The sequence below is a fragment of the Pelodiscus sinensis genome, chromosome 25 (assembly GCF_049634645.1).
Source record: "Pelodiscus sinensis isolate JC-2024 chromosome 25, ASM4963464v1, whole genome shotgun sequence".
NCBI lineage: Eukaryota > Metazoa > Chordata > Testudines > Trionychidae > Pelodiscus > Pelodiscus sinensis.
The window spans coordinates 3909979-3933773 of NC_134735.1; the positions used below are offsets into that span (position 1 = coordinate 3909979).

A 23795-nucleotide genomic window follows, 5' to 3' on the forward strand; every position below is an offset into this window, starting at 1 on the left:
CAGCATGATGGATAATAGTGATTTTCCTAGTCTAGTTCCCATAATGCTTTTTTAAAAAGAGTTTTCACTGATAAAATGTGTTCCCTTACATTGTGGTATTGGGGGCAAATATGCATAGAGACAACCAAATCATCTTTGGATGCTTATAATTTAGCATATAGCATAGTTTCTCAAAATATTCATATACAGGCAGTCCCCGAGTTACGCGGATCCGACTTATGTCGGATCCGCAGTTACGAACGGGGCCCTCTCCCTGGTCTCCAGCAGACCAGGGAGAGGAAGCAAAGCAGCAGAGCACGCAGGCAGCGGACTGCCCAGACGCGTCTGGGCTGTCCACTGCCCGCGTGTTCAGCCGCTTTGCTCTGCTTTGCTCCCCGTCCCCCTGGTCTGCAGACCAGAAGGACGGGGAGCAAAGCGGCGGAACACGCGGGCGGCAGACAGCCCAGACGTGCGTCTGGGCTGTCTGCTGCCCGCGTGTTCCGCCGTTTTGCTCCCCGTCCTTCTGGTCTGCAGACCAGGGGGACGGGGAGCAAAGCAGAGCAAAGCTGCGGAGTCCGAGGGCAGCAGGACAGGCACGGCGCGTCTGGGCTGTCCCGCTGCCCCCATGCTCCGTGGCTTTGCTCCAGACGCCTGTGGTACAGCAGCTGGGGCGCTGCTGGTTGGTCCTGTAGCGCCGCCCTGGGCGCTACTGGACCAACCCGGCAGCACCCCAGCTGCTCTGCCCCATGCGTCCTGAATCAGCGGCTGAATCAGGACGCCTGGGGCAGAGCAGCTTGGGTGCTGCTGGGTTGGTCCAGTAGCGCTGAGGAGCGGCGGTGCTACTGGACCAACCCAGCAGCATCCCAGCTGCTCTGCCCCAGGCATCCCCAAGTCAGCCGCTGCTGAAACTGACCAGTGGCTGACTACAGGAAGCCCCTGCCCTGGGCTTCCTGGAATCAGCCGCTGATCAGTTTCAGCAGCAGCTGACTTGGGGATGCCTGGGGTTCTTAAGTTGAATCTGTATGTAAGTCAGAACTGGCATCCAGATTCAGCCGCTGTTGAAACTGATCAGTTTCAGCAGCGGCTGAATCTGGATGCCAGTTCCGACTTACATACAGATTCAACTTAAGAACAAACCTACAGTCCCTATCTTGTACGTAACCCGGGGACTTCCTGTATTTAACACATAGCTTCACATCCTTAATCATTCTTTAGACATGAAATACAAAGCTTTACATCAAGAGTAATCAATAGGTGGCTCATGGTCCAAATATGTATCACCAGAAGCTTTTCAGCAGATCATGGGGCACATAGGGGGTTGCTTCAGTCCCAGCACACCTCCCTCAGGGATGAAGCCCCAAGTCCCAGCATGCTTCCTGTGGGTCCTGAAGCCCTGAGTCCTGGAGCACTGGGTCTGTGGAGCTTGTTCCTTCAGCTCTGTGGATGTCACCTTCTGGGAGCAATTGAGGAAACCTGAAGCACTATCCCTTCCCCACCAGAAAAAAGAAGTAAATTAGGTAATGGTGAGAAATTAGTGAGAGATGGGTGAGAAAAAAAAATCTTCTTGCTCCATAACCTTGGCTTTCCAGAGATGATGGGGTGCAGACAGACCTCTCTCCCACATAATCTGACCACATGGGGAGGAACAGCGGAGAGACACCCCCCACACAGCTCCCCAGAGAATCTGACCTGATGGGGGGAGTAAAGAAACCTGGCCCCCACTTGGCTCCCCTGACGCCTGTGGAGAAGGAAGAACCAGAGTCTTTCCCTCACATGGTTCCCCAGAGATCACACCAAGAGTTTGTTTTTCTGTGATTTTTTCATAATTGATTATGTGGGCCATTTTGATCTTTAGTTCAAGTTTTAGGCTACTGATTGTAAGATGTCAGTTTTGCATTTTTTAAAAATATATTCCTCCATTGGTTAAGGCTGCTTTTAAAAAATTGCTGTTACACATTTCTGTAGCTTTAAGTGTGCTTTTTATTTCTTTTTTCTTTAACTTAAAGGTCTATTTTATTTGAAATTATTCATAGTGGTTAAGACCATTCTGGTAAAGTGTGTCTTGTTTCCAGTAGGTAAAGCTGAATTCCTTGTCTGAGTACAACATTTAGTGCTCTTTATTCCTTTGTACAAAGATTGGTTTAATGATTTTTTTTAATTTAAAACTTTTCTGTCATTTTTATGTAAATAATATGTTGTTGACTTTTTGTGTACAGAACGCTTGGCAAAATCTTGGGTTGTCATAGTGATATCAGAGGAAGCCCAAAACCTGAGTAATAAACTGTCTATGCTCAGATTTCTGGCTGCTGTCATCACACTTCTCCAAAGATCTTGCTAAAATCTTCTAGGAAAAGACACACCAATCTTGAGTTTTCTCTGCTTAAAAACAAGCAGGGAAAAAATATCCTGTAGTTGTGCTGAAAGGAGCAATAAAAGGTAGGGATGCAAAATCCCGTTTAATTGGTTAATTGCCCAGAAGCAGCCCTCGCCTGCGGGGTGACCAGGCTTCATACATGGTGACCAGGCTTCAGACATGGTAGCAGCCACTGCTTGTGGGCCACCTGTGGGTCAAAGCAGCCCTCTGCCAGTGGAAGGTGGGGAGCTGCTCCAGCCTCCACCAGTTAATGGTTACCAGTTAACCTTTCACTTCCCTAGGAAAAGACAAACTTCCTGCTTTTGCTTAGCATTTCACCCTTAAGTGTGCCCATTTAGTTTGCTTCCAGCAGTTAGGTGGCTCTGTGTCTATAAACTTTATGGGAGCATTAAATTAAATTTGTTACATCTTGTTTGTCTAGTATAAAACATCCTTCATGTGACTTAAGTGGCATGAGTGCATGGTAGACACTGCATTATTGAAAACTTGGATGCAGTTGGCAGAGACTAAAAGTTCTTAATTTTAAATGTTTGGTTGCCTTTGAAGTGGGTTTGTGGTTTCAGAATAGTTCCTACTGGATTATGCCCCATCCCAGGCAGGCCTGGCTCCCTTCACCCCTCTGCATTTCAGGTCAGATCCATACTAGAAACATTTGCTGGTTTAGTTAAGTGCCTAGTGACTAGCATGTTGGACACCACAGGCTTAGCCCTTGCAGCCCCGGACTGGAGCATGCTCATTGTAAACAGTCTTCAGAGAATTTAGCTACTGCACTCTCAGCAGAAACTTCAGAGTCTATGAACTGAGAATTTTCATAGTTGTATAACTTGGCCTAATTTTGGTACATTTTAAAGGGGACAGCAAAAAGCATTTTTGTTACAGGAAGGCAACCTCCTTGCCAAATGTCATGACCCTTCTCCAAAATATCATGTAGACGAGCGTCATAGCAAACTGGCTGTACAGTTTTTCTAACACGAACAAAACATATTTTACCACCCCCATGCTGAGGCAAGCAGCCAGCATGGAAAATTTCATCCCAAATGATTGATGTTTGGTAAAGTGATGAGCAACTGAAAGCAAGGTCTTAGAAGTATTGAGTAAACAGTGGTGGCACTACCAGCGTGGCTATAATAATTCCATACTCCTTTGTTTTAGGGTTGGTCCAGACTGAAAACTTACACTGACAAATCCACGCCTCTAAGAGATGTAGTTAAGCTGGCTAACCCCCAGTGTGGACAGCACAAAGTCAGGCAAAGAAATCTTCCATTGACCCGGATACCATCTCTTAGTGAGATGGATTAACAAAGTGATGAGGGATCCCCTCCTGTCAGTGTAGAGTGTGTCTACACTAAAGCACTAATACTGTGCAGTTGCGGGTCTGCAGCTGTGCTGCTGTAGCAATTTATGTGTAGACAGTCTTACCTGATGAATGCCCTAACTTGGGTAAGATCAGCATTGATCCAAAATAGCTGTATTCCATTATGTTGTCTGTTCTGAATATTGTTTTGCAAAGTGTCAGCAGCGTTGTTGTTTCTCTGCTTCCTGCTAGTCATATTTACTTGAGGGAAGCGATGATCTGATTAGTGAAACTGTCATCTAATCGTTTTGTGTTGAAACTGAACTTCCATAAATAGTTGATGAAAGGTCATCTTATTTACAGATTAAGAAACATAAGAATGACCATAGTAGGTCAGACCAATGGTCCAGTTAGCCTAGTATCCTGTCCATTTAGCCTATTGGCCAGTGCAAGATGCTTCAGTGAGAGTGAACAGAACAAGGTAATTATTCCCTGTCATCCAATCCCAGCTTCATGGATCAGAGGTTTAGGGACACCCAGAGCATGGGATTACATCCTGGACCGTCTTGGTTCATAGCCATTGATGGAACTGTCCTCCAAGAACATACCGAGTTCCACCAGGCCTGCTGATGGGGATGAGGCGGAGGCGGCAGTTGTGCTGGGGCCTGGCGATTCTAAAGGGCCTGAGCGCATTGCAGCTACTGAGCCTCAGGCCTTTTAAATCGCCCTTTCCCCCACCCCCACAGTAGCTTGCCTGGGGCCACGCACTGCTGTCTGCTCCCCTGCGTCCCATATAGATTGTGTGGCTGTGGAGAATGTCTGCTGTTTTCTATTGTAAATGTTTAATTATGAGCTACCTGAGCGGAAAATGATGGATATTTCCCCTTTAGTTCTGGTGTTCAGTTTTACTTAGCTTTTTGATTAAGTGAGATTTTGTAGAATATTTGTCATCCAGCATGCTAAAAGATAAACCGAAAGGATGCTTCTTTGTAGGACAGTAAAATATGATTGTGTACATCAAAACACTTTCTAAATCAGTCTTGTTTCTCTTAAAGCTTAATGATTAATTACGTTGAGGTTTCTGGGTGCACTGTATTCAATAGCGCTGTACGATCAAAAGAAACAATCTCTTTTAAATATGGCATTTTTCTTCTTCTTAGGTTTTCTGTTGGAATATACGTCACACATTTATGGCGATTCTGAGCATCAGGGCAGATTTCTGCCAGGCCCAGCACAGCACCCTGGCTGACAAGTGAGCGTGTCCTACGTACCATAATTACTTTGCCTTGAAGACTCCAAACACAGCGGTCACCTTCAAATATATGGGATATCTTCTGCATATTGGAAGCATATTCCTTTTACTGACTCAAGCAAAACTAAGTGTCAAGAAAACAAAGTGGAGAGAAGATCTGCCCTTATTTTTTTCGCCTCACCAGTGCCTAAATGTAGTACAGGCTGCCTAGTCTTGCGTGTAGTCAGAATTTTTGGAGTCTGAAGGATACCACCTGCAGTTTTTGAGGCCTAAATTGAATTCAAGTGGATTCTAAAGTAAACCTGGTTTTCTTGAAGTGAAAAATCATAAAGAACAAGTCAATAAAGATAGTTCTGATCAATCCCAGGCATTTTAGTTGTCTTTTTAATGTTTTCTGCTGTGGAACGTTTCAAGGGTTATTGATTTTTTTTTTTTTTTTTTTTTTTTTTTTTGCCCCCTATCTATTTTTGTTTGCCATTATGAACCGTCCAGCCCCAGTGGAGATTACTTATGAGAGTATGCGTTTCCTGATCACGCACAACCCAACCAATGCAACTCTCAACAAATTCACAGAGGTAAGATAGCCACGTACACTAGTATGGTTTTTCCATTCTTTGTGTTTTGAAATTTTTAGAGCAGCACTAAAGACATCTCCCTGATCCACCATGGGTGATGCTTTCAAAAATACCCTTTATACTTAAAGTATTTTTTAAACTGTTCAGTACTTTGTTTATAAACTGCTTAAAGTTCTCTTGATTCTATAAGAAGGAAGCCTTTGATTTCCTTTCTTCAAAGTCCTGCATCTTTTGACTGAGAGAAACTGGATTAGACTCCTTTTGGAGCCCATAAACATGACTCTCTTTAGGCTCAGTCTGCAATAAAAAGTTAGGTTGACCCAGTTTCATGGATCAGACAGTGTGAAGAATCCATGCCTTGTCTGTAAGCTCGGGAAGGGGGAGAAGTGGGGACAAGGGATGCTTGGGAGAAGAGGCAGGGTGGCTGCAGAGCTCTGCAGCCGGAGACTAAGAAGTGCAGTCCCGCAGCTGGTGACAGGCCAGGAGTGCAACCAGGCTGCAATGCTTACCCATCTGCTGCTGCCAAAGAGGAGCGTGGGAGCAGAAGGTCTGGCATTGACCTCCGCTCGTCTGACAAATTCCTGGGTTTGGGCCTGGTCAGGTTGCAAGAGAGCCAGACTAGGGAGGTGCAATCTGTAATTAAAACCATAAGGTCTTAAACACTTTTTAAAACTGAAGCTTAAATTTTGCGTAAATAGATGGCATCACCAGAGAAGTACTGAGAGCATACCACTACATCACATCTTGTTGCGAACTCTGGCATATTTTATAAGCCCTTTTGGGAAATGATATGATGCCCTTGCCAGGAGTAAGATTTGATGTAATAGATCTCTTCCATTCTGTTAAAATCTTGTAATTTGACACTGAGCTTTCATATCAACATGATTCCACCTTTCAGGAAGACGCTCTCTAGGTCAACAGTCAGTTCGGGATACTAATGGCTAATTTGGACAGAAACCCCGATCCTCCCATTGATGGGATGTTTCCATTTTATTGTTATGGATTATTTTTCTAATACCTTGTCTGGGGGCCTAGAATCTGGGACGGATTGTGCATGTGGTATAACATTTAAATATAAAATTTTGAAGAGCCATTCCTGAGACAGGCATAGGAGGAAATGCTGCTTGCTCTTTGAACTCTCAAAATGAACTGGGTCAGCTTTAGTTTGATTTTTCTGATTATTTAACTAGCACGATATGCTACTTAATAACTAGAATATGGTTCTGTGCATGTTCTATTCATCCGGTCTCAAAATGTGTCAGCACTGCTTGAGGCAGACAGCTTCGTGCTTGTATTAATAAAGAGAAAAGAATCTGCATAGGGGTATAAGTAGCTATTTTCTTTTTGCTGTTAAATGTGCATACCTATAGAGCACTTTTCCCACTCTGGCCTCCTGCTCTAGGTTAGATGGACAAAGTAGTGGACTGATCCCCCCGCAGTGGGGCGAACTCCACCCATTGCTATATAGTCTACACTTAGAGACCGAGACTCTATTCTGCTCTGTGGGTGTTGTCCCTGGGGTTGTGTATAGACTAAAGTTTAATGACTTCCTCATTTGTATCCGAGACAAGGCGGGTTATGTCGACAGTTTGTAAACCATATGCAGTGCTCATTGTTGCTGTAACTCACCCTGGAGCTGTGGATTGCTTGTGCTTTATTTTATCCTGTACAATTTGTTTGGCTTTTAATTTGTAAACTTTCCTATCTTCCCCCTTCCTCAGCCTTTTAGTCCGCATCCTAATGCCTGGGAAGACCACATCCAGCTTAGAACCATGAGACTCTTGGAGCTATCCTTGCTCCTCCATTATTCAGTCGTCTCCATGGAACTGCAGAGCTATGTACACTCCAATTGAGTCAGCATAGCATGTTTATGGGGCTTTGTTAAAGCTGAGAAAATGCTCTAATTCCTCATTCTGGCAGTATGCTTCATGTGTTTGCTTTCCTTCTTGTTCTCAAAGGAGCTTAAGAAGTATGGAGTGACAACTTTGGTGCGAGTTTGTGATGCCACGTATGATAAAGCTCCTGTTGAAAAAGAAGGAATCCAAGTTCTAGTGAGTCTCCTTTAAAATTCTTTCTGAACTAAAAAATCATTAAATATGAATCAGATGTTCCAGCACTGTTTGGCATTGATGCTTTTGCCTGATAATGACTCGGAATGTGTGACTACTATAACAACTGAGGGCTCACTTAAATATGGTTGTTCAGTATACTGTTTGTAACTTTGTGAAATATGTCAGATATTTTTTATTATTACTACAACCAGGTATCCTTGTTAGAATAGAAACTCCTATTCATAGAGGTCTGGGTGTCTCAGGAGATATTTTGCTGTTCATCTCTTGATCCATGTTCAAACCAGATTATTGATAAAGTTAATGACTTTTGATGCATGCACTTTTCAACAGAAATGTGGAGATAGAAGGAAACAAACTGAACCTCTGGTAGAAGCAGGATTGCATCTGTTCAGCCTCAGTGATTTGATTTGGTGGTTTCAACCTTGTACCTAGAACCAGTGACCATTTCATAACTGGCTTTGTTACTGGTTCCTACAGAATGAAGCATGACTTCTCACTGCTATAGGTGGTACCCAGCGGTGAAGGTAACTTGACATTTCTTACAGGTCCTGTCCTATTGTAACCTGTGTCTCTGCCAGCTCTTTAAATATCTCCCTGCTGGCTTTTGCCGCAGCTCAGCCAGCTCTTGCCAGAGCTGTGCACCGGGGCATACCTGCTTCCTTTAACCTCCGGTGGTACCTTTACAACCTTGGTAAGACACACTGATAAGATACTTGTTCTGCATAAAACTTAAAATTTCTTTGCTAGTGATGATCTGATACATTTCACAGGTACTCACTTGATTTGAAAAATATTGTTGTTGATCTTCTGGCATTCACTTAATTTTGTCACTTGTGACATTTTTAACACACAAGCTGAAAACAGCCATCATTTTACATGGTGCTTTTTCGCTGGAAGTGGGTGACAGGCTAGGGATCACATGAGGATTACCTGTTATGATCCCTCCCTCTGGGGCATCTGGTATTGGCCACTGTCAGCAGACAGGATAGTGGGCTAGATGGACCTTTGGTCTGACCCAGTACGGCTGTTCTTATGTTTGACACATGGCTATATTGCGTGTGATATAGACCAGAACTAGCATAAAATACTGGTAATGTGAGAGATTGACCTGGCCATAGAATTCAGTGGGTTCAGCTATAAGTGCAGCGTAGCTATTGGCTTCTTCCTTTGTGCAGGAGAAATTCTGTAACTGCGATTTAAGGTAGATTTGCACAGTGAAATCTGGTGTTGCTTGGTTTTCTAGGTTGAGTTTTCATTAGTGGTGTGACTAGATACAGATGAAAGCACACGTTAACTTTTGAGGCAGACCATCTTAATAGCTATAGTATGTCATTCATGGCTTTTCAATAAAATAAAAAACCCCTGAAGTGACTCAGCAGTCTCTCCACTGTGATTCCAGAAGCTGCACCTTGCTTAAGAGTTGTAGGTAGTCAGTCTTCTAATGCCTCTCATTTTTATGGCTAGAAGCCTTGGGAAATTTTGGAGGAAATCTCTGCAGGACTCACATATGTGGGATACATCTCTGCAGAACGTACGTATGTGGGATACTTTCTATTCTGCTTGATCCTGCTCTTCAAATTATATGTGACTTCAAAATAAAAGGCTCAGAAAAGTTATTCGGAAATGGGTACTGCCACACTTTGAATTCAGCACAAGGTTTGTGGGGAGCCTCCCGCCTCACTGCAGCATTGAAGTTTCTCTGCTGGATGATCTTCCCTGCTCCAGCACTACTGTTAGCCTTGGTATTTCCAGAGCATCATCAATGCAAAGGAATGAATGATAGTAGTCAGTTTGTTCTGCTGGGAAAGCAAACTGCCCAAGAACATCACAGGCTCACGGGAAATCTTGCTTCTAACAGAGGTGCAGTTTTTCCTTCTACCTCCACATTTGTGTTGAAATGAATCTGTATCCCTGTCATAAAACTCTATAGAGAAGCATGCTGGAGGCTTGAGCAAAATGATTTGTTTATAGTTGTGGTGCATATGCCGTGCTGACTGGAAAACCGCCAATGTCATTTATGGTGCAGAAGGGCCAGTTACTTGCGCAATGAGGACCGAATATCCATTTCAGAACACTGTCCTCAGCACCAAGGATGCTAAATTTAGATTAATCAACTAATTGAATAGTCGATGTAATTTGCATCGACTATTTGTAGTCAATAAGGGCGCCTCCACCTTTGAAATGTAGCAAGAGCCCTGCTGGCTCTTGTATGTTTCAAAAGCAAAGTGGACAGTCCCCCCTGGCCCCATATGCTCTCTTCTGAAATGTAGAGAGCTCTTGCTGCATTTCAAAGGGGCAGAAGCGCTGCCAGTTCCCAGCTGTGCCCCTGCCCCTTTTCCCCACCGAGACAGTGTTGGGGGGGGGGGGGAACTGTCTTAAGCTGGCTCCCCCCAGCACCAGATCCTGCTCCCCACCCCTCAATGCCTGCCTCTGATAGAGGCAGCAAGTGCGGGGAGGAGGGGAAGCAACTAGTCGAGTCTCTAGTCGACTGTCCGATAAGCATTTGCTTATCGGATAGTTGACTAATTGCTTACATCCCTACTCAGCACCATACTATTTGAATGCCTTACAAATTCTGAGTTACATACACGGGGTCCTGTATGTTTGCCACACTTGTCCTGAGTACTCTGCAGTTAGTTTGTGACTGATCCTAGTATACTGTTGTTGCAGGAGAACAAAACTGTAGAGGGAAGAAGTCCTCTAAACATCAGATAATATTATCAGAAAACAGGAGATTGCAGAAGATTTTCTGCTAGTCTCACACTTGATTCACATGATTCCAGCCATGATCGTTTCTGTTTTTATTAACACATCACAGTGTTTGGGCAATTATGACCCTGAATATTCAATCACATGACCCACAGCTACTTGCCTCTCTTGAAACCAACTCTCTCAAAACATACTGTTGGCACCATTCAGAACTGGTGTTATATTACCAGTTGGTTGATAAAATGACGTAAACCACTATTTAAAGCCAGCATTTGTTTACAAAAATAATGAAGGTTAAAACCACAGCCTGATAGAGATTAGCATCTGTTATTGAAAACTGTGGAGGTCAAAAGCCTATGAAACTCCTGAAACAAAGTTTGAGTTCTCCCCACGATCTGAGGTGATACACTAGTACCGTGGTCACCAACCGGTTGATCGTGATCGACTGGCCGATCGTGAGGGCTCAACCTGTTGATCGTGAGGCGTTCGGGGGCCTGCCTATTCCCCCTATCCCTGAGAAGCCCCACTACCTACCTCCAGTGAAAATGGAGGTAGTGCTGGCTTCCTGCGGGGTGGATGGAAGTCCTGCAGCTGCGCGCCACTTCCGGGGGTTCCAGAAGTGCTCTGGTTGCTCTCCTCCCTCAGGTCTGTGGTGTGCCAGATCTTGCAGGGGGGAGGGGGTCCCCAGAGGAGGCACGCACCAGGGCTTCCCTCCTTTGTGGGAAGGGGAATTGGCCCCGGAGGAGGCGCGCGTGGGGGCTTTCCTCCTCTGTGTGGGAGTCCTGAGAGGAGTCTGGTGCAGGGGACTCCCTGTCCCCTGCTGCAGAACCCTCCCCCCGGTACCCTGTCCCCTCCCTCCTCTTCCCCACTGGCACCCTGTCCCCTGCTGCAGAACCCTGTCCCCTCCCCAGCACTCTGTCCCCTGTCCCAGCACCCACTAGCACCCTTCTTCAGTACCATGTCCCCTGCTCCCACCAGCACAGTTGGGGCCACATTAGTGAGGCTTGGGTTTTTTTGGGGAGGAATGTGTGTGTGTGGTGGTTTTGTTTTCTTTTGCATCTCCCTTGTGTGGCCCCAACTGACTTTTCTGTGGGTCAGTGACCCCGACTCAAAACAGGTTCCCTGCCCTTCTCATAAATAAAGACAATGCAGAAACCTTTTGTGTTTGACATAATATTTTATTTAAAAATGAAGCTTGGCCAGCAAACCCCCAATTGGGGCCAACCCCCATCTGGCTCCAGCATCATAACACACTGCACACCCCCCCAAACCTTAGATCTGAGCCTATCATACACTGGAACCCCCTGCCCTGAGCCCACATACCCCAACCCAAATTCCTGAACCCTCACAGCCACAAGCCTACCACAACCCTCCACCTGACCCCAACACTCCCCAGCCTGGAGCCCCCTCCCCGAGCCAGCATCCCCTTCTCCACCTCCTCCTGCATCCAAATTTCCTCCCAGAGCTTGCACCTCTCACCCCTTCCCACACCCACATCCCCACCCAGAGCCATACCCTCAACCCAGTGAGGGTACGGCTAGACTGCAAGAGTTTTCCAGGATTCCAGAGATATCCTGGAAAAACTCTTCCGTTTCCAGGGATGCGTTTGTTCTTCTGCTTTTTTTTAGTGGAAGAGTAAACATGCTCTTTCGGTAACCTCTATATTCCTCGTTCCATGAGGAATAAGGGGGATTCCGAAAGAAGGGGTTTTTCTAACATTTGGTCCAGTCTAGACAGGACAAATGTTGGAAAAACCTCTTCCTACATAAGAATTGGGGAAAAAAGTGGCAGTGTGGAGTGTATAAGGGCTGGGGATAGCAAGTGATGGAGAGGAGGAGAATAGAGAGGGCAGGGCTTCAAGGAAGGGGTGGTGTCTTGGGGGAAGGATGGGGTGGTAGATCTTTACTTGTTCTGATATTTAAAAAGTTATCTTGGGTGTAAAAAGGTTGGAGACCACTGCACTAGTACGGAAGACAGAGATGGTGGAATGTGGCAGCTAGTAAGCCTGCTTTGACAGATGGCATAGTGAGAGAGCAGGGAATTGGAGAATTAGACTCAGCCTGTTTCTTTTAGTGTTGGTGGCTGGAATGGATAATAGTATCTTTGGGATTAATGTACCAAATGACTGGACGATAGGTAATATGATGCCAATTTTTAAAAAAAGCTTCAAAGGTGATCCTGGCAATTGCAGATCGGCAACCTGAACTTCAGTACCAGGCAAATTTGTTGAATCTATAGTAAAGAGCAGAATTCTCACACACATAGAAGAACACAATTTGTTGGGGAAATGTCACATGCTTTTTGTAAAGGGAAATCATGCCTCACCAATCTATTAGAATTCTTCTAGGGAGTCAATAAGCATGTGGATGAGGATTATCCAGTGGATATAGTATATTTAGATTTTCAGAAAGCCTTTGACAAGGCCCCTTGCCAAAGGCTCTTAAGCAAAGTAAACTTTCATGAGGATAAGAGAGCAGATTCTCCCATGCATCGATAGCTGGTTAAAAGATAGGAAACAAAGGGCAGGAATGAATGTCAGGTTTCAGAATGGAGTGGTAAATAGTGGTGTCGACCAAAGGTCTGTACTGGAACCAGTGCTGGTCAACATATTCATAAGTGGTCTGGAAAAAAGGGTCAGCAGTGAGGTGGCAGAATTTGCAGATGATACAAAACTATTCAAGATAGTTAAGTCTAGGGATGTTAGCGAATAGTCAACTACCCAATAAGCATAAGCCTCTGAGAGAGGAGCTGGTGCTGGGGGAAGCCAGCTTAAAAGCTGGTTCCCCCCAGCACTGGCTGTGGTGCTGCCTGCTTCCCCCACTGCCTCAATCAGAGGCAACAGAGAGGGATAGGGGAAGCTGCTGCAAAGCAGCCTCTGCCAGCAACCCCTGTTCATTGTGGCCCAGGCTGATGCTGAAGCAGCCTCTGTTCACGGCGGACAGGGGCTGCTGGTCTCAGTGTGAGCCAGGACCGAGAAGTCCTGGCTTGTGCTCATCCGGGATGCTGCACCTCTACATTTTAAATGTGGTAAGAGCCCGGCAGCTCTTGATATGTTTAAAATGCAGAGCTGCAATGCAGGGAGCTCCCAGAGCTGGCACAAGCCAGGACTGCTCAGTCCCGGCTCGAGCCAGCTCCTCCTGCGACTCTGCAGAATGGTCCTTATCGACTAATTGTGTAGAGTCGATACAAATTGTATCAACTACATGATTAGTCAGATAACCACAATGTAGCTCCCTGCAGTCTGGTTGGTACTCAACTAGGAATGTTACAAAGGGTTATCTCAAAACTAGGTGACTGGGCAAGAAAATGGCAGATGAAGTTCAGTGTTGATAAATACAAAATAATGCATATTGGAAAGTACAATCCCAACTATACATATGAAATGATGGTGATCAACTTAGCTGTTACCAATCAAGAAACAGATCTTGGAGTCATTACGGATGACTAAACATCCACGCAGTGTGCAGTGGTAGTCAAAAAAGCTAAGAATGTTGAGAATTATTAGAAAAGGGATAGACAAGACAGAACATATCTTATTGCCTCCATACAGATCCATGGCATAGGTTGAACCTCTCTGGTTCTGCAACACTTGTGGTCCAGAAGAACCAGGAATATTGCTGGACCAGAGAGCCCCAGCACTGGGAGCAGGGACTAGTTGGGAGGCTGGCGGCTATGAGGGTGGCCAGGAGCAAAGCCAGGCTGTTGGTCACTGGGGAGAGCCCAGAGATTGGCAGAAGTGAGGCTGGAATTCTGATCCAGCAAACTCCCTGTTCAGGACCGGTCAGGTCCCAAGGGTGATGGACCAGGGAGGTCCTACCTGTGTGCACACATCTTGAATATTGTATGCAGGTCTAGTTGTCCCATCTCAAAGATGTATTAGAATTGAAAAAGATGCTGGAAAGGGCAACAGAAATAATAAGGGGTATGCAACAACTTTTATATAAGGAGAGATTAATTAATAAAACTGGGGCTTTTCAGCTTGGAAAAGAGATTATTAAGGGCAGATGAGAGAGGCTGGTGTAGACAAAGCAAACAAGAAAGTGTTTACTGCTCATAACACTAGAACTAGGGATCACCCAATGAAATGAATAGGCAGCAGGATTAAAACAAACAAGAGGAAATATTACTTCATACAATGCACAGTCAACCTGTGGAACTCCTTGCCACAGGCTATTGTGAAGTGCAAGATTTAACAGGATTCAAAAAAGAGCTAGATAAATTCATGGAGGATAGGTCCATCGATGGCTATTAGCTAGGATGGGAAGGGATACAAAACCATGCCTTGAAGTGTACTTACCCTCTCTTTGTCAGAAGCTGGGAATGGATGACAAGAGAGGGATCACTTGATGATTCCCTGTTCTGTTCATTCCCTGTGGGGCACCTGGCATTGACCACTGTTGCAAGACAGGATATTGGGCTGGATGGAGTACTGGTCTGACCCAGTATGATCATTCTTGTGTCAGTTCTTTAAACTGTAGGTTGACATGGTTTAAAATATTTATATGGAAGTAGCATGAGGGAAACCCAAAGCAAGGATGTTAAGAGTTAAGGCTGAATTCTGTTCTTTGAAACCTTTAAGTTGACCGGGTTGAATCAAATAATAGATCAATTTCCATGGAAGTCAGTCAAGTTTGTCATTGACTGACTACTGTGAGAACAGCATTGGCCCTAAATGACTATGGAAACTAATTTGTTTGCTTTTGGATTAAATATTGAATGGGTATTATAAACCCCTACGAAAGTTAATTTTAAAAGGAGCTGAGAGTGCTAAGTACCTAGTATGGTCAGCCCTATAGCCATACTCTGGACTAATCACCTGCAAAATTATTTAGGAGAACTGAAGCTTTCTGTTTCAGTAACTCTGACCCTGGCATATTTGTACCATTGAAACTTCTAAACTACAGATATTTGAGAGCTTCAGGGGGTAGCCGAGTTAGTCTGTTACAGAAAAAAAACAACAAATGGTCTGGTAGCACTTTATAGACCAGTGGTTCCCAAACTTTTCGGATTCACGCCCCCCTTTTTGATTTTTGAGAAACCCTCATGCCCCTTCCTCCTAAAAAAAATAGCAGCAAAACTTGGGGTGGCATTGATAGAGGGGTGTGTGTATGGCTGGGTCGCCTCGCGCCCCCCCTGGAATTTCTTCATGCCCCCCCCAGGGGGACATGCCCCCAGTTTGGGAACCCATGTTATAGACTAACAAAACATGTAGATGGTATCATGAGCTTTTGTGAGCACAGTCCACTTCTTCAGATGACCGGAGATATTTGAAGGCTACTCTTCAGTTGAAGTCTTTTGTAAAAAGGTGCGGTGGTCATATATTTCATACAGAAGTTTGCAATAAAAAAAACTGACAGTCTTATTATAGCAGTTTTAGATGACTGTTCCTGGAACTGATAAGCAGATGACAGTGCCTACTCTGATGTACCATCCTGTCTTAGGTTACGATAAGAAGAAGCTACATATCAGATTCGGTGGTCCTAGCTCTTATTGTTTAGGAGGAGTTCTTGAACATAGACTTTTAGGCAAAAATGTGTATAGTTCTCTGTATCCTCTTTTAAGTATTCTATTTAATTAATTTTTTTTCTGATTTAATTACAGAATTTCAGTGATATTTCAAAGACAGCTATTTAGTTTTTTCTCTACTGAAACTGGGTATCGGTCAGCAAGTTCCACTAGACCAAATTAGCTCTATTTAGTGAGTTAGCTTTTAATTTAAAATGTTTAAGCACTTTTAAATTTGGTTGAGTATTGTGGTGAAATTGAATCCGTATTTGGAATACTTTACAACTAGGAAATTACATGTTTAATAGCAACATTGTAGAATTTGGATGTTGATTGAATATAACCCTGTGCTGCCCTCAGCCCCTCTTCCACTAGCCCTACTATTGATTGTGGATGGCATTCTCTATTATTGTGTAATCCCTGCACAAAAATGATAGCTAATTTTTTCTTCCTCCCAAGGACTGGCCATTTGATGATGGAGCGCCACCCCCAAATCAGATAGTTGATGACTGGCTAAACCTGTTGAAAACCAAATTTCGTGAAGAGCCTGGATGCTGCATTGCGGTGCATTGTGTTGCAGGACTGGGAAGGTAAGTGCTTTTCTGGTCTGCTTTGTAAGACGTTCACTTTAGCACGTACATAAGCGGAAGATTTCATCCTGGAAGACAGTGGCACTTATTCAGTTAACCAAAAGAAATCCCTTTGTGTAAGTAACCTCAAAGACTTTGAATCGCAATCAAGGATGCTTACTATGATTTTAAAATGGTAGGTGACATGGCAGCTGTATCTCAAAGCTTTGGTTTAATTTTGGATTGTTTGTTCACAGTAGTTGATTTGACATAGCATAATAGTGCCAGGAGAACTGGAGAATCTACTCCATGAAAAATGCATTGCATCTCTATTAGAAATCTGCTGTGCTTTTTGACAAATTGAATATATGTAGGCAGTATAAGCCAAATGCATTGTTTGCTCTGGGCCTAATCTGCAAGGTTCTGAATGCCTTCCATTCCATTGACTTCAGTGGGAGTTTGAGATCCTTTTTTGTTGCTTCCCAACCATTCAAAGCCATTGGATAATGTTACAGAATATTGGCATGCAACATTTCACTCAATTGTAAAAAGGCTATTTTTTATCTATTGGTGTATGGAAGTCCGAAACTAGTTTTTGAATGTTTGCAGTTTTGAGGTGGAGACATGCAGAGGCACACCAGAGCACTTTTTCACTTATGAATACCTGAAAAGAAAGATTCACATGAAAGTGCTTAGGGTGTTTCCTACAGCAGTGTGAATGCTGGAAACATTGATACAAGGCAGGTTAAGCAGATTTTTTTGCTAGTTAGGGGACCCAGTGAATTGTAATTTGCTCCATCAGCCCTAAACTGCCTTTCCTCAAATTGGTAAATCAGGATATTGGTTCTGTGGCTCTCTAGAATCCTTTAATTTTTATCTGCCATGCCTACCCCGATATACAGCTATTATATTCATCCTAAGAGTGGCATAGGACAGGGATTGTTTGAGGTTGTAGTGTTGCTTTGTTACTGGAAACTAAGCAAATTGTCATGTATGCCAGTTCCCTGTTTGTTTTTCTATGTCCTGTTACTCCCCAAACACACATACATCATGTTCCCTCCCGGCCTGGGAAGGGACTGCCCCAAGATTGTTCCTGATTTGTGGATTTTTTTATAGCCTCTTATTACTAGGACAACTGATAAATTTATTAATCACCACTTCAAAAATATAAAAGCTCCAGTTTAATATATAAGATAAACTTGTGGAAGGTGGCTATGGACAGATTGGACTGTCATTTAAAATTAGTCTTTTGAATCATTTAGTCAGATTTGATAAGGTAAGCGGAGTCAGGCTAGTTCAGTATTTGCATAAGGGAACTCTGAGATGTGGCAGAATATAACCATTTCGATAGGTGTCACACCTGCGGTAGTACTGGCTACCATCCCAGCATGATGCTGGGGGCACATTTCTATAGGAGTTGCCATTTTTTATAAAGACCCAAAACCAACGTCCATTATGGCCTGAGGTCCCCCGATACTTACTGGTGGAGTATTAAACCAGGTGTCTTCTGGCCATAATTCAATTTTAGTAATGTATACATAGTCTCCTAAACTTACTCCTTTCTTTCCAGTGAGATTTGCTATTCACTCCCTCCTCTAAATTGTTGTACAGTAGGACTATGTGCTTTTTAAAAGTTGGTGACTGGATTATAGTGGGGTAAAGAGAAATACCTTCTGCATATGTGCTGATTTCTTTGATTTCCTTCTTCTCCAGGAACCATATTTGCAACCAAAAAGAAAAAAATCAATTTATTCAAATAATTGGGAAAACTAAATAGAGCAGCCAGTCTCTCACATGCAAACACAAGTTCTATAAACAAATGACTGCTTGTCTTGCATGCGGGGAACGAAGAGATAAATACTTGAGATGTGTTTGTGATGGGGGTGGGAGCCATATAAATCCTTAAATAGATATAATGGAAATGCAGAAAGGTGGCATAAAGAGAAATCAAGAATAGTCACGTAAGTTGGGTTGACCTGTCTTAATTTGATCTTTAAATCCATTTCCTCTGCTAAGGGAGAGGTGAAATGTTGAAGTAGGAAAAGCCTGAATAATGCAAACACATGGCAGTTAACATGATTTGCTACTCCCTTTTGTCTTGTTTCTAGCTGAGGATTTTTTTGAGGCAAGGGAGCAGGTGAAAGCTGAGCGCACATTTGGCTCAATGAAATGATTTAAAGCCCTCTTGTTTCTTGTCCAGCATTAGATTAAAGTGTGCTGACAGTGTGACAGCCACTGTTATTACATACACGAGTTGTTAGATTTTAGTCATTCTGAATGACTTTTCAGGTTGTCCTCTTGGGTTCCTTTTTCTGTAGAAAGCAAAGGAAGAACTTCTCATAAGTTTTGCTTAGGCCCTAGGAAGCAAACCTCAAATGTTGTCCGTTCTACTACTTTCATTTTTAAAGCGCAGTTAGTGCGTGTGGGGTTTCAGCCAGCCAGCCTGGATAAGTTAAACTGAAGCCAAGTTTATCTAGGTGCTGCCCAGCAGGGACAATGCAAGCTGCCCTGCCAGAGTTGCTCAGTTTTGTTCAGTTTACTATGTCAGTTCAATCTGAGCTCTCCTCTGCCACCAAGGTGCTAGGTGTAATTGTGTGCTATTGCTATTATGAGCAGCTGAGCATTAGGAAGGGGACTCAAAGCATCCCTCCCTTCGCACAACAGTTGTGAACAGCCACCCTCACATGCTCCATGCTCAGCTGGGCTGGCTTCAGAGCAGTGACCTGCCAGTGAAAATCTTCCACCATTGCCCCATAAGTTTCCCCCTATCACCTAGCAAAAGGAACTAGTGTCGATGTAATTTCAAAAGTGGTACATATCTTTAGTGTTCATGGGATTAAAGCTGCGTTGTAGCAAAAAGTTAAGTGCTTCAAGATGAACCTCAAGTTTATTTATGTGCAGCAGAGTACAAAATATTATAGTAAAAAAGAGAGACTAAAAATCCGTTATCACTATTTCATGGCAGACACTGAAGGAACTATTGATTTTGATGCTGGAGAATTTTACATTAGACACTGCAGGCAAATAATTTTCTGTAGGTAACATTTAAAGGCAGGAGACTTAAGCTGTTAGTTTACAGACTAATATGGTCTCTTTGAGGGGTTCAGTGTACTGTTTTTCTAGACAGTTAAAATAAATACTGATTTCTCCTCATAGGGCCCCAGTCCTGGTTGCACTGGCTCTCATTGAATGCGGAATGAAGTATGAGGATGCAGTTCAGTTCATAAGGCAGTAAGTAACACTGGCCAGCTCTCCAGCACGCTTCCCTCCTCCTTTGTCTGTCTATGCAATTTTACTTGGGTGTTTTAAGAGCAACGAGCACTTTATAGCAAGACTTTTTAAACTGCTGAGAGCTTCCCAGTGTCTGTGTCCAGACAGTTCTCGGCTTAACTTAGTGAATGTCAACCCTTACTCCTCCTTGGCTAAGGAGGTGAATGTGGGGGAAAAGCACCAACCCTTCTAAGTCTGCTTTTGCATCGAGGCACTGGTTGGTGACCCAATGTTTTTGCAGAGAAAGTAAAATGCTAACACAAGAACCTACAGAATCATTTAGTAAAATTACTGCTTGAGGAGGACAGTGACAAATTACTAGTGAACCAAGAATAAATGTAGCCTGGCCAGGTACTGTAGCAGCATGCTATTCCAGAGCCGTGGTGTCCAACACACTAGCCACATGTGGCTATTTGACGGTTGAGTGTGGCTAGCTGGCTTGAACAGTGTAGCTAGTTGACTGGTTGAGTGTGGCTAGTTTGCTATAGCAGCAGCCATTAGAATGGCTATTAGAACTGGTTGGACACCACGGCTCTAGAGTTCTTGGACCAAGCTGCATGATCACTCTGCAGCATGAGCTCTAGGAATCCTGACAGTGTTGTGTATGGAAGTAACATTGTCTACTGGAGAAATGTTGCCAGCCATCCAGCATAGAAAAGGTGGTGTTGAACGAGAGCAAGCACAAAATTCTGGTGTTTTTGTCATAGCACCAGATCTTGAAATGGAGCCCATGAGAAAGGAAGATGCTGTATAATCATGTACTAAGAACACGCTTCACGCTGCTGTTGGAGCTCCAAGGTCTTCAGAGATTGTCCTAACCCGTTGTCCTCATCAAGAAGACTTTCTTGGTCCTCCTAATTTTTTTCCCTCTCGCTTGTGCTAGTCTTACCCTTTTTTTTTTATCCTGCTCAATTACCCTCTCTGTTAACTCTCTTCAGATATTTGTACTTGGTTGTCATGTCTTCACTTAGCTAATATTAAACATGTAGACAGCACATGGCTCTAAAAGGCGTGGGTGGAGTGTCCTTCTGTCATTCAGCAACCACTTCTGCTTGTGGGAGAGGAAGTGGACTCCAGAGACTGTAAATCTACCAGCCCTAAGGCATGCAGCTGTCTGCTCAGTATGATGAGGAAAAAGTGTTTTTATCATCCACAGATCTGACTAATTCAGCTCTGCCAATCCTGATCCATGTCCCACTTGAGCTCTCCTTTCTTAGAGGAGGCACTGAATAACGAAGCGAGCCAGGTGGCAGCTCTGTGGGGCTGGAAAGCCCTTGCAGTGCAGCGAGGGGCTATCTGTTTTGAACTGTACACAATAACTGAAGCAGTGCTTCTGCTGTTGATATGATGTGTTCATTCTGTTTATTTTAGGAAAAGGAGGGGAGCTTTCAATTCCAAACAGCTGCTTTACCTTGAGAAATACCGACCTAAGATGCGATTGCGCTTCAAAGATACCAACGGTCATTGCTGTGTTCAGTAAAAGAAACCCTACACGAAGGCTGAAGTTATCATGGCTGTTTTCTGGACTCTTTGTCACCTGGAAATGTGAATCTGGAATCAAACTACGTCATCAAATTAGTGGTGGAGTCAGTGCTCCTCAGCCTCTGTCCTAATGGTGGTGATGATTTAAAAAAAATAATAAAATTAAAAAAAGAAACATTTCAGTGAAGGATTGTTTTCTCCTCAGGCTGCAGTTTGAATATCTGCCAGGAGAAAATCAGTTTCTGAACCTTCTGTATTTTTAACTTTTTTTAAAAAAATGAAATAAAGTAAAGTTTATGTCTAAGGAAAACCAGCAGAGCATTGGGTTATGCGGAAACCATGTTCTTGGTTCGGGGACAATGCTTTATAGTTAGGTCCTGGTATGTGGAATTCCCTTTGGAACTTCCTTTTAAAAAAAAATTACCCCCTCCCCCCTTTATTGGTGACAGCTGGCAGACAGAAATAGGGAGAAGAACTTTTCTGCTATAGGTGAGTGGTCTGACAGCCTTAAGCCCACCTGAGCCCTTTCCAAGAAATATGGTGGTGGTTGTGTTGTGGGGTATTTAGAGCTTTCCAATGACAGGTCATTTTCCCATTAGTTCACTCTAATACACTTGGTGAACCTGCTAAAGGCTTTTTTTAATTGGCGGAGGGAGTATTTTTTTTTAAACTCTGCGTGTGTGGACGTGGGTGTGTGCGCTTGACTAAATCATATTTCTCCAAAGAACTTGGCTAAGAAAATAACATTCTGCTATTTGGGTAGAAAAATTATATCTTGGCGGAGGAATATTCAGAAATCCATAATCCAGAAGTGTCCTACTCAACTAATGGAGACTCCAGACAGGAAGTTTTTAACTCCTCTGTCCTAAGAACCAGGTAGGCTGTTGTGATCATTGTCCAGATTTTTGTGGGGCTGGAATGTATTGTTTAGGCACCAGTGCGATATTTTCTTTGCTGGGTTAAGTGCATTAATTAAGAACTAAGACTAGTTATTTGCACGGCCTATGAGAGGTAGTTTCAGTAAGCTGGCATCACAATTTGTATGGGAAAACTAGGCTTAGTGCCCTGCCACATCAGCGATCTCTTGTGCTTTCATCTCACCATCGTGTTTGTAATGTTGATCAGCCACTGAGGTCTGAACACGGGTTTAGGATTGTCTTGTCCTGTGGTTTCTTGCAGTGTAGCACCAAAAGCTTTCATTTGTCTGTCCCAGCAGCAGTGCCAGCAAGTGCAGACTTGTGCCCCTTTAGTAATACCTCAGATGCTGGTTATGAGAACTGCCTATATACAATCTTTTCCTATTCCAGAGTTTAATATTGATTTGTAACCGAACAAAATTGCAGAAACACTTTCAGAAAACAAATAATGGATTTTTAAAATTCTGTTTCTATAAGTGTTTAAGTTAAAACAAAAAGGATGGTACTACTCAAGCCTTCCCACTTAAGGACATGCCAAAAGATCCCTTTGTCAGTTCAAGGCTATCAAATACTGCACTTCTCCTTCCCAAAGCTCAGATACTATACCTTGACTTGAACTGTATTAATGTAGTAACAAACTCCTTCCTGCCTTAAAATGTGTAATATGCTCAGTGTGTTTGTGTGTCTGTGTGTGTGTGTTGCAGTTAAAATCAAGGCACAAGCATGCATGATACTAATTCCTACATGTTAGGAAAATCATCAGTAATGTTTGATTCTGCACAGGGGTACCTCGGCTGGAAGCATTTAACATTGGCCCTTTCCCTCTGAACAACAAACCAACATTTGAATTGTTCTCAGGATTGGATTTTTGATTCTGTGAAATTAAAATCTTCGATTCTGAACTGAATCACGTACTGTTAGCTAAAGCTGGTTTGACAGATGGAAGATGTAGGACTGGAGGGAAAAGGGTTGTAGCCAGATTATAAACCAAAGCCCAAATACTTTTAAAGAACAATTAAAGAACAATAAAAGACCCTGTTTTACATGCTGTCTATATAACTGTATTCCTCCTCATTTTACTTTGATAATATACTATATTAGCTTGTACTATGGCCCTGCAAACTAAACTAAATTGATAAAACACAATGATCATATAGGTGCAGAAATTCATAGACATGGAGTGGGGGGGGGGGGGGGGCTTGATTGTGACCAGGGCCTAATAGACACAATAGCTGGTTCAGCACTTAGACATAGTGCAATAAAATTCTTATGGCAAATGGCTCTCATTTCTGGTTCTCAGTTTACTTGCTGCATAGCTGATACATTTTGTTCTTTACCCCGTTCTTTCCTTGATGGATTCAGACCAGTCTGTCTACAGATGCTCCTTCATAATTAGTCTGACCATAGTTCGTAGTGAACAATGTGAGCTTGCTTGTGACTCAGTGACTATGTGAGAGGCACAGTTCCATACTGAAAAGAGGAAGAAGTGCCACAGACATCAGCTATTTCTTTCTCCTCGCATCACCTGGTTTAAAACCCCCCTGAAATCTCTATGCAGCCTTTCCAAATGCTGTAAAAAGATCTGTTGCAAATCTCGCGTCTCCTGGACAAGACTAGACAATGTGCCACTTGGCAGTGTGTGAATTAAAACGTTGTCTGGGAGCTCCATGGGGAAATTTCTAAAGCCTTGGGTTTTAATCGGTTTCACTTCATTTGTAAGGGGAGCTCCATGGAATAGAGATGTACAGTTTACCATGTAACAGGAGTTCTACTTTCTAACCCCCCCCCCCCCCAAAG

General features: G+C 43.5%; 1 protein-coding gene across 2 annotated transcripts in view; it reads left to right on the forward strand.

The window, feature by feature from the left end:
• The window catches only part of PTP4A2 (protein tyrosine phosphatase 4A2), a 46551-nt gene extending 24173 nt beyond the window's left edge, over positions 1–22378 (forward strand). For both annotated transcript variants that reach the window (XM_075908565.1, XM_075908564.1), the window contains exons 2-6: positions 4808–5474; positions 7433–7525; positions 16220–16350; positions 19486–19560; positions 20971–22378. In XM_075908565.1, the coding sequence (XP_075764680.1) occupies positions 5379–5474; positions 7433–7525; positions 16220–16350; positions 19486–19560; positions 20971–21079 (504 nt within the window). In that variant the 5' untranslated portion in view covers positions 4808–5378 and the 3' untranslated portion in view covers positions 21080–22378. The remainder of the gene's footprint in view (positions 1–4807; positions 5475–7432; positions 7526–16219; positions 16351–19485; positions 19561–20970) is intronic.
• The last annotated feature ends 1417 nt before the right edge of the window (positions 22379–23795 follow it).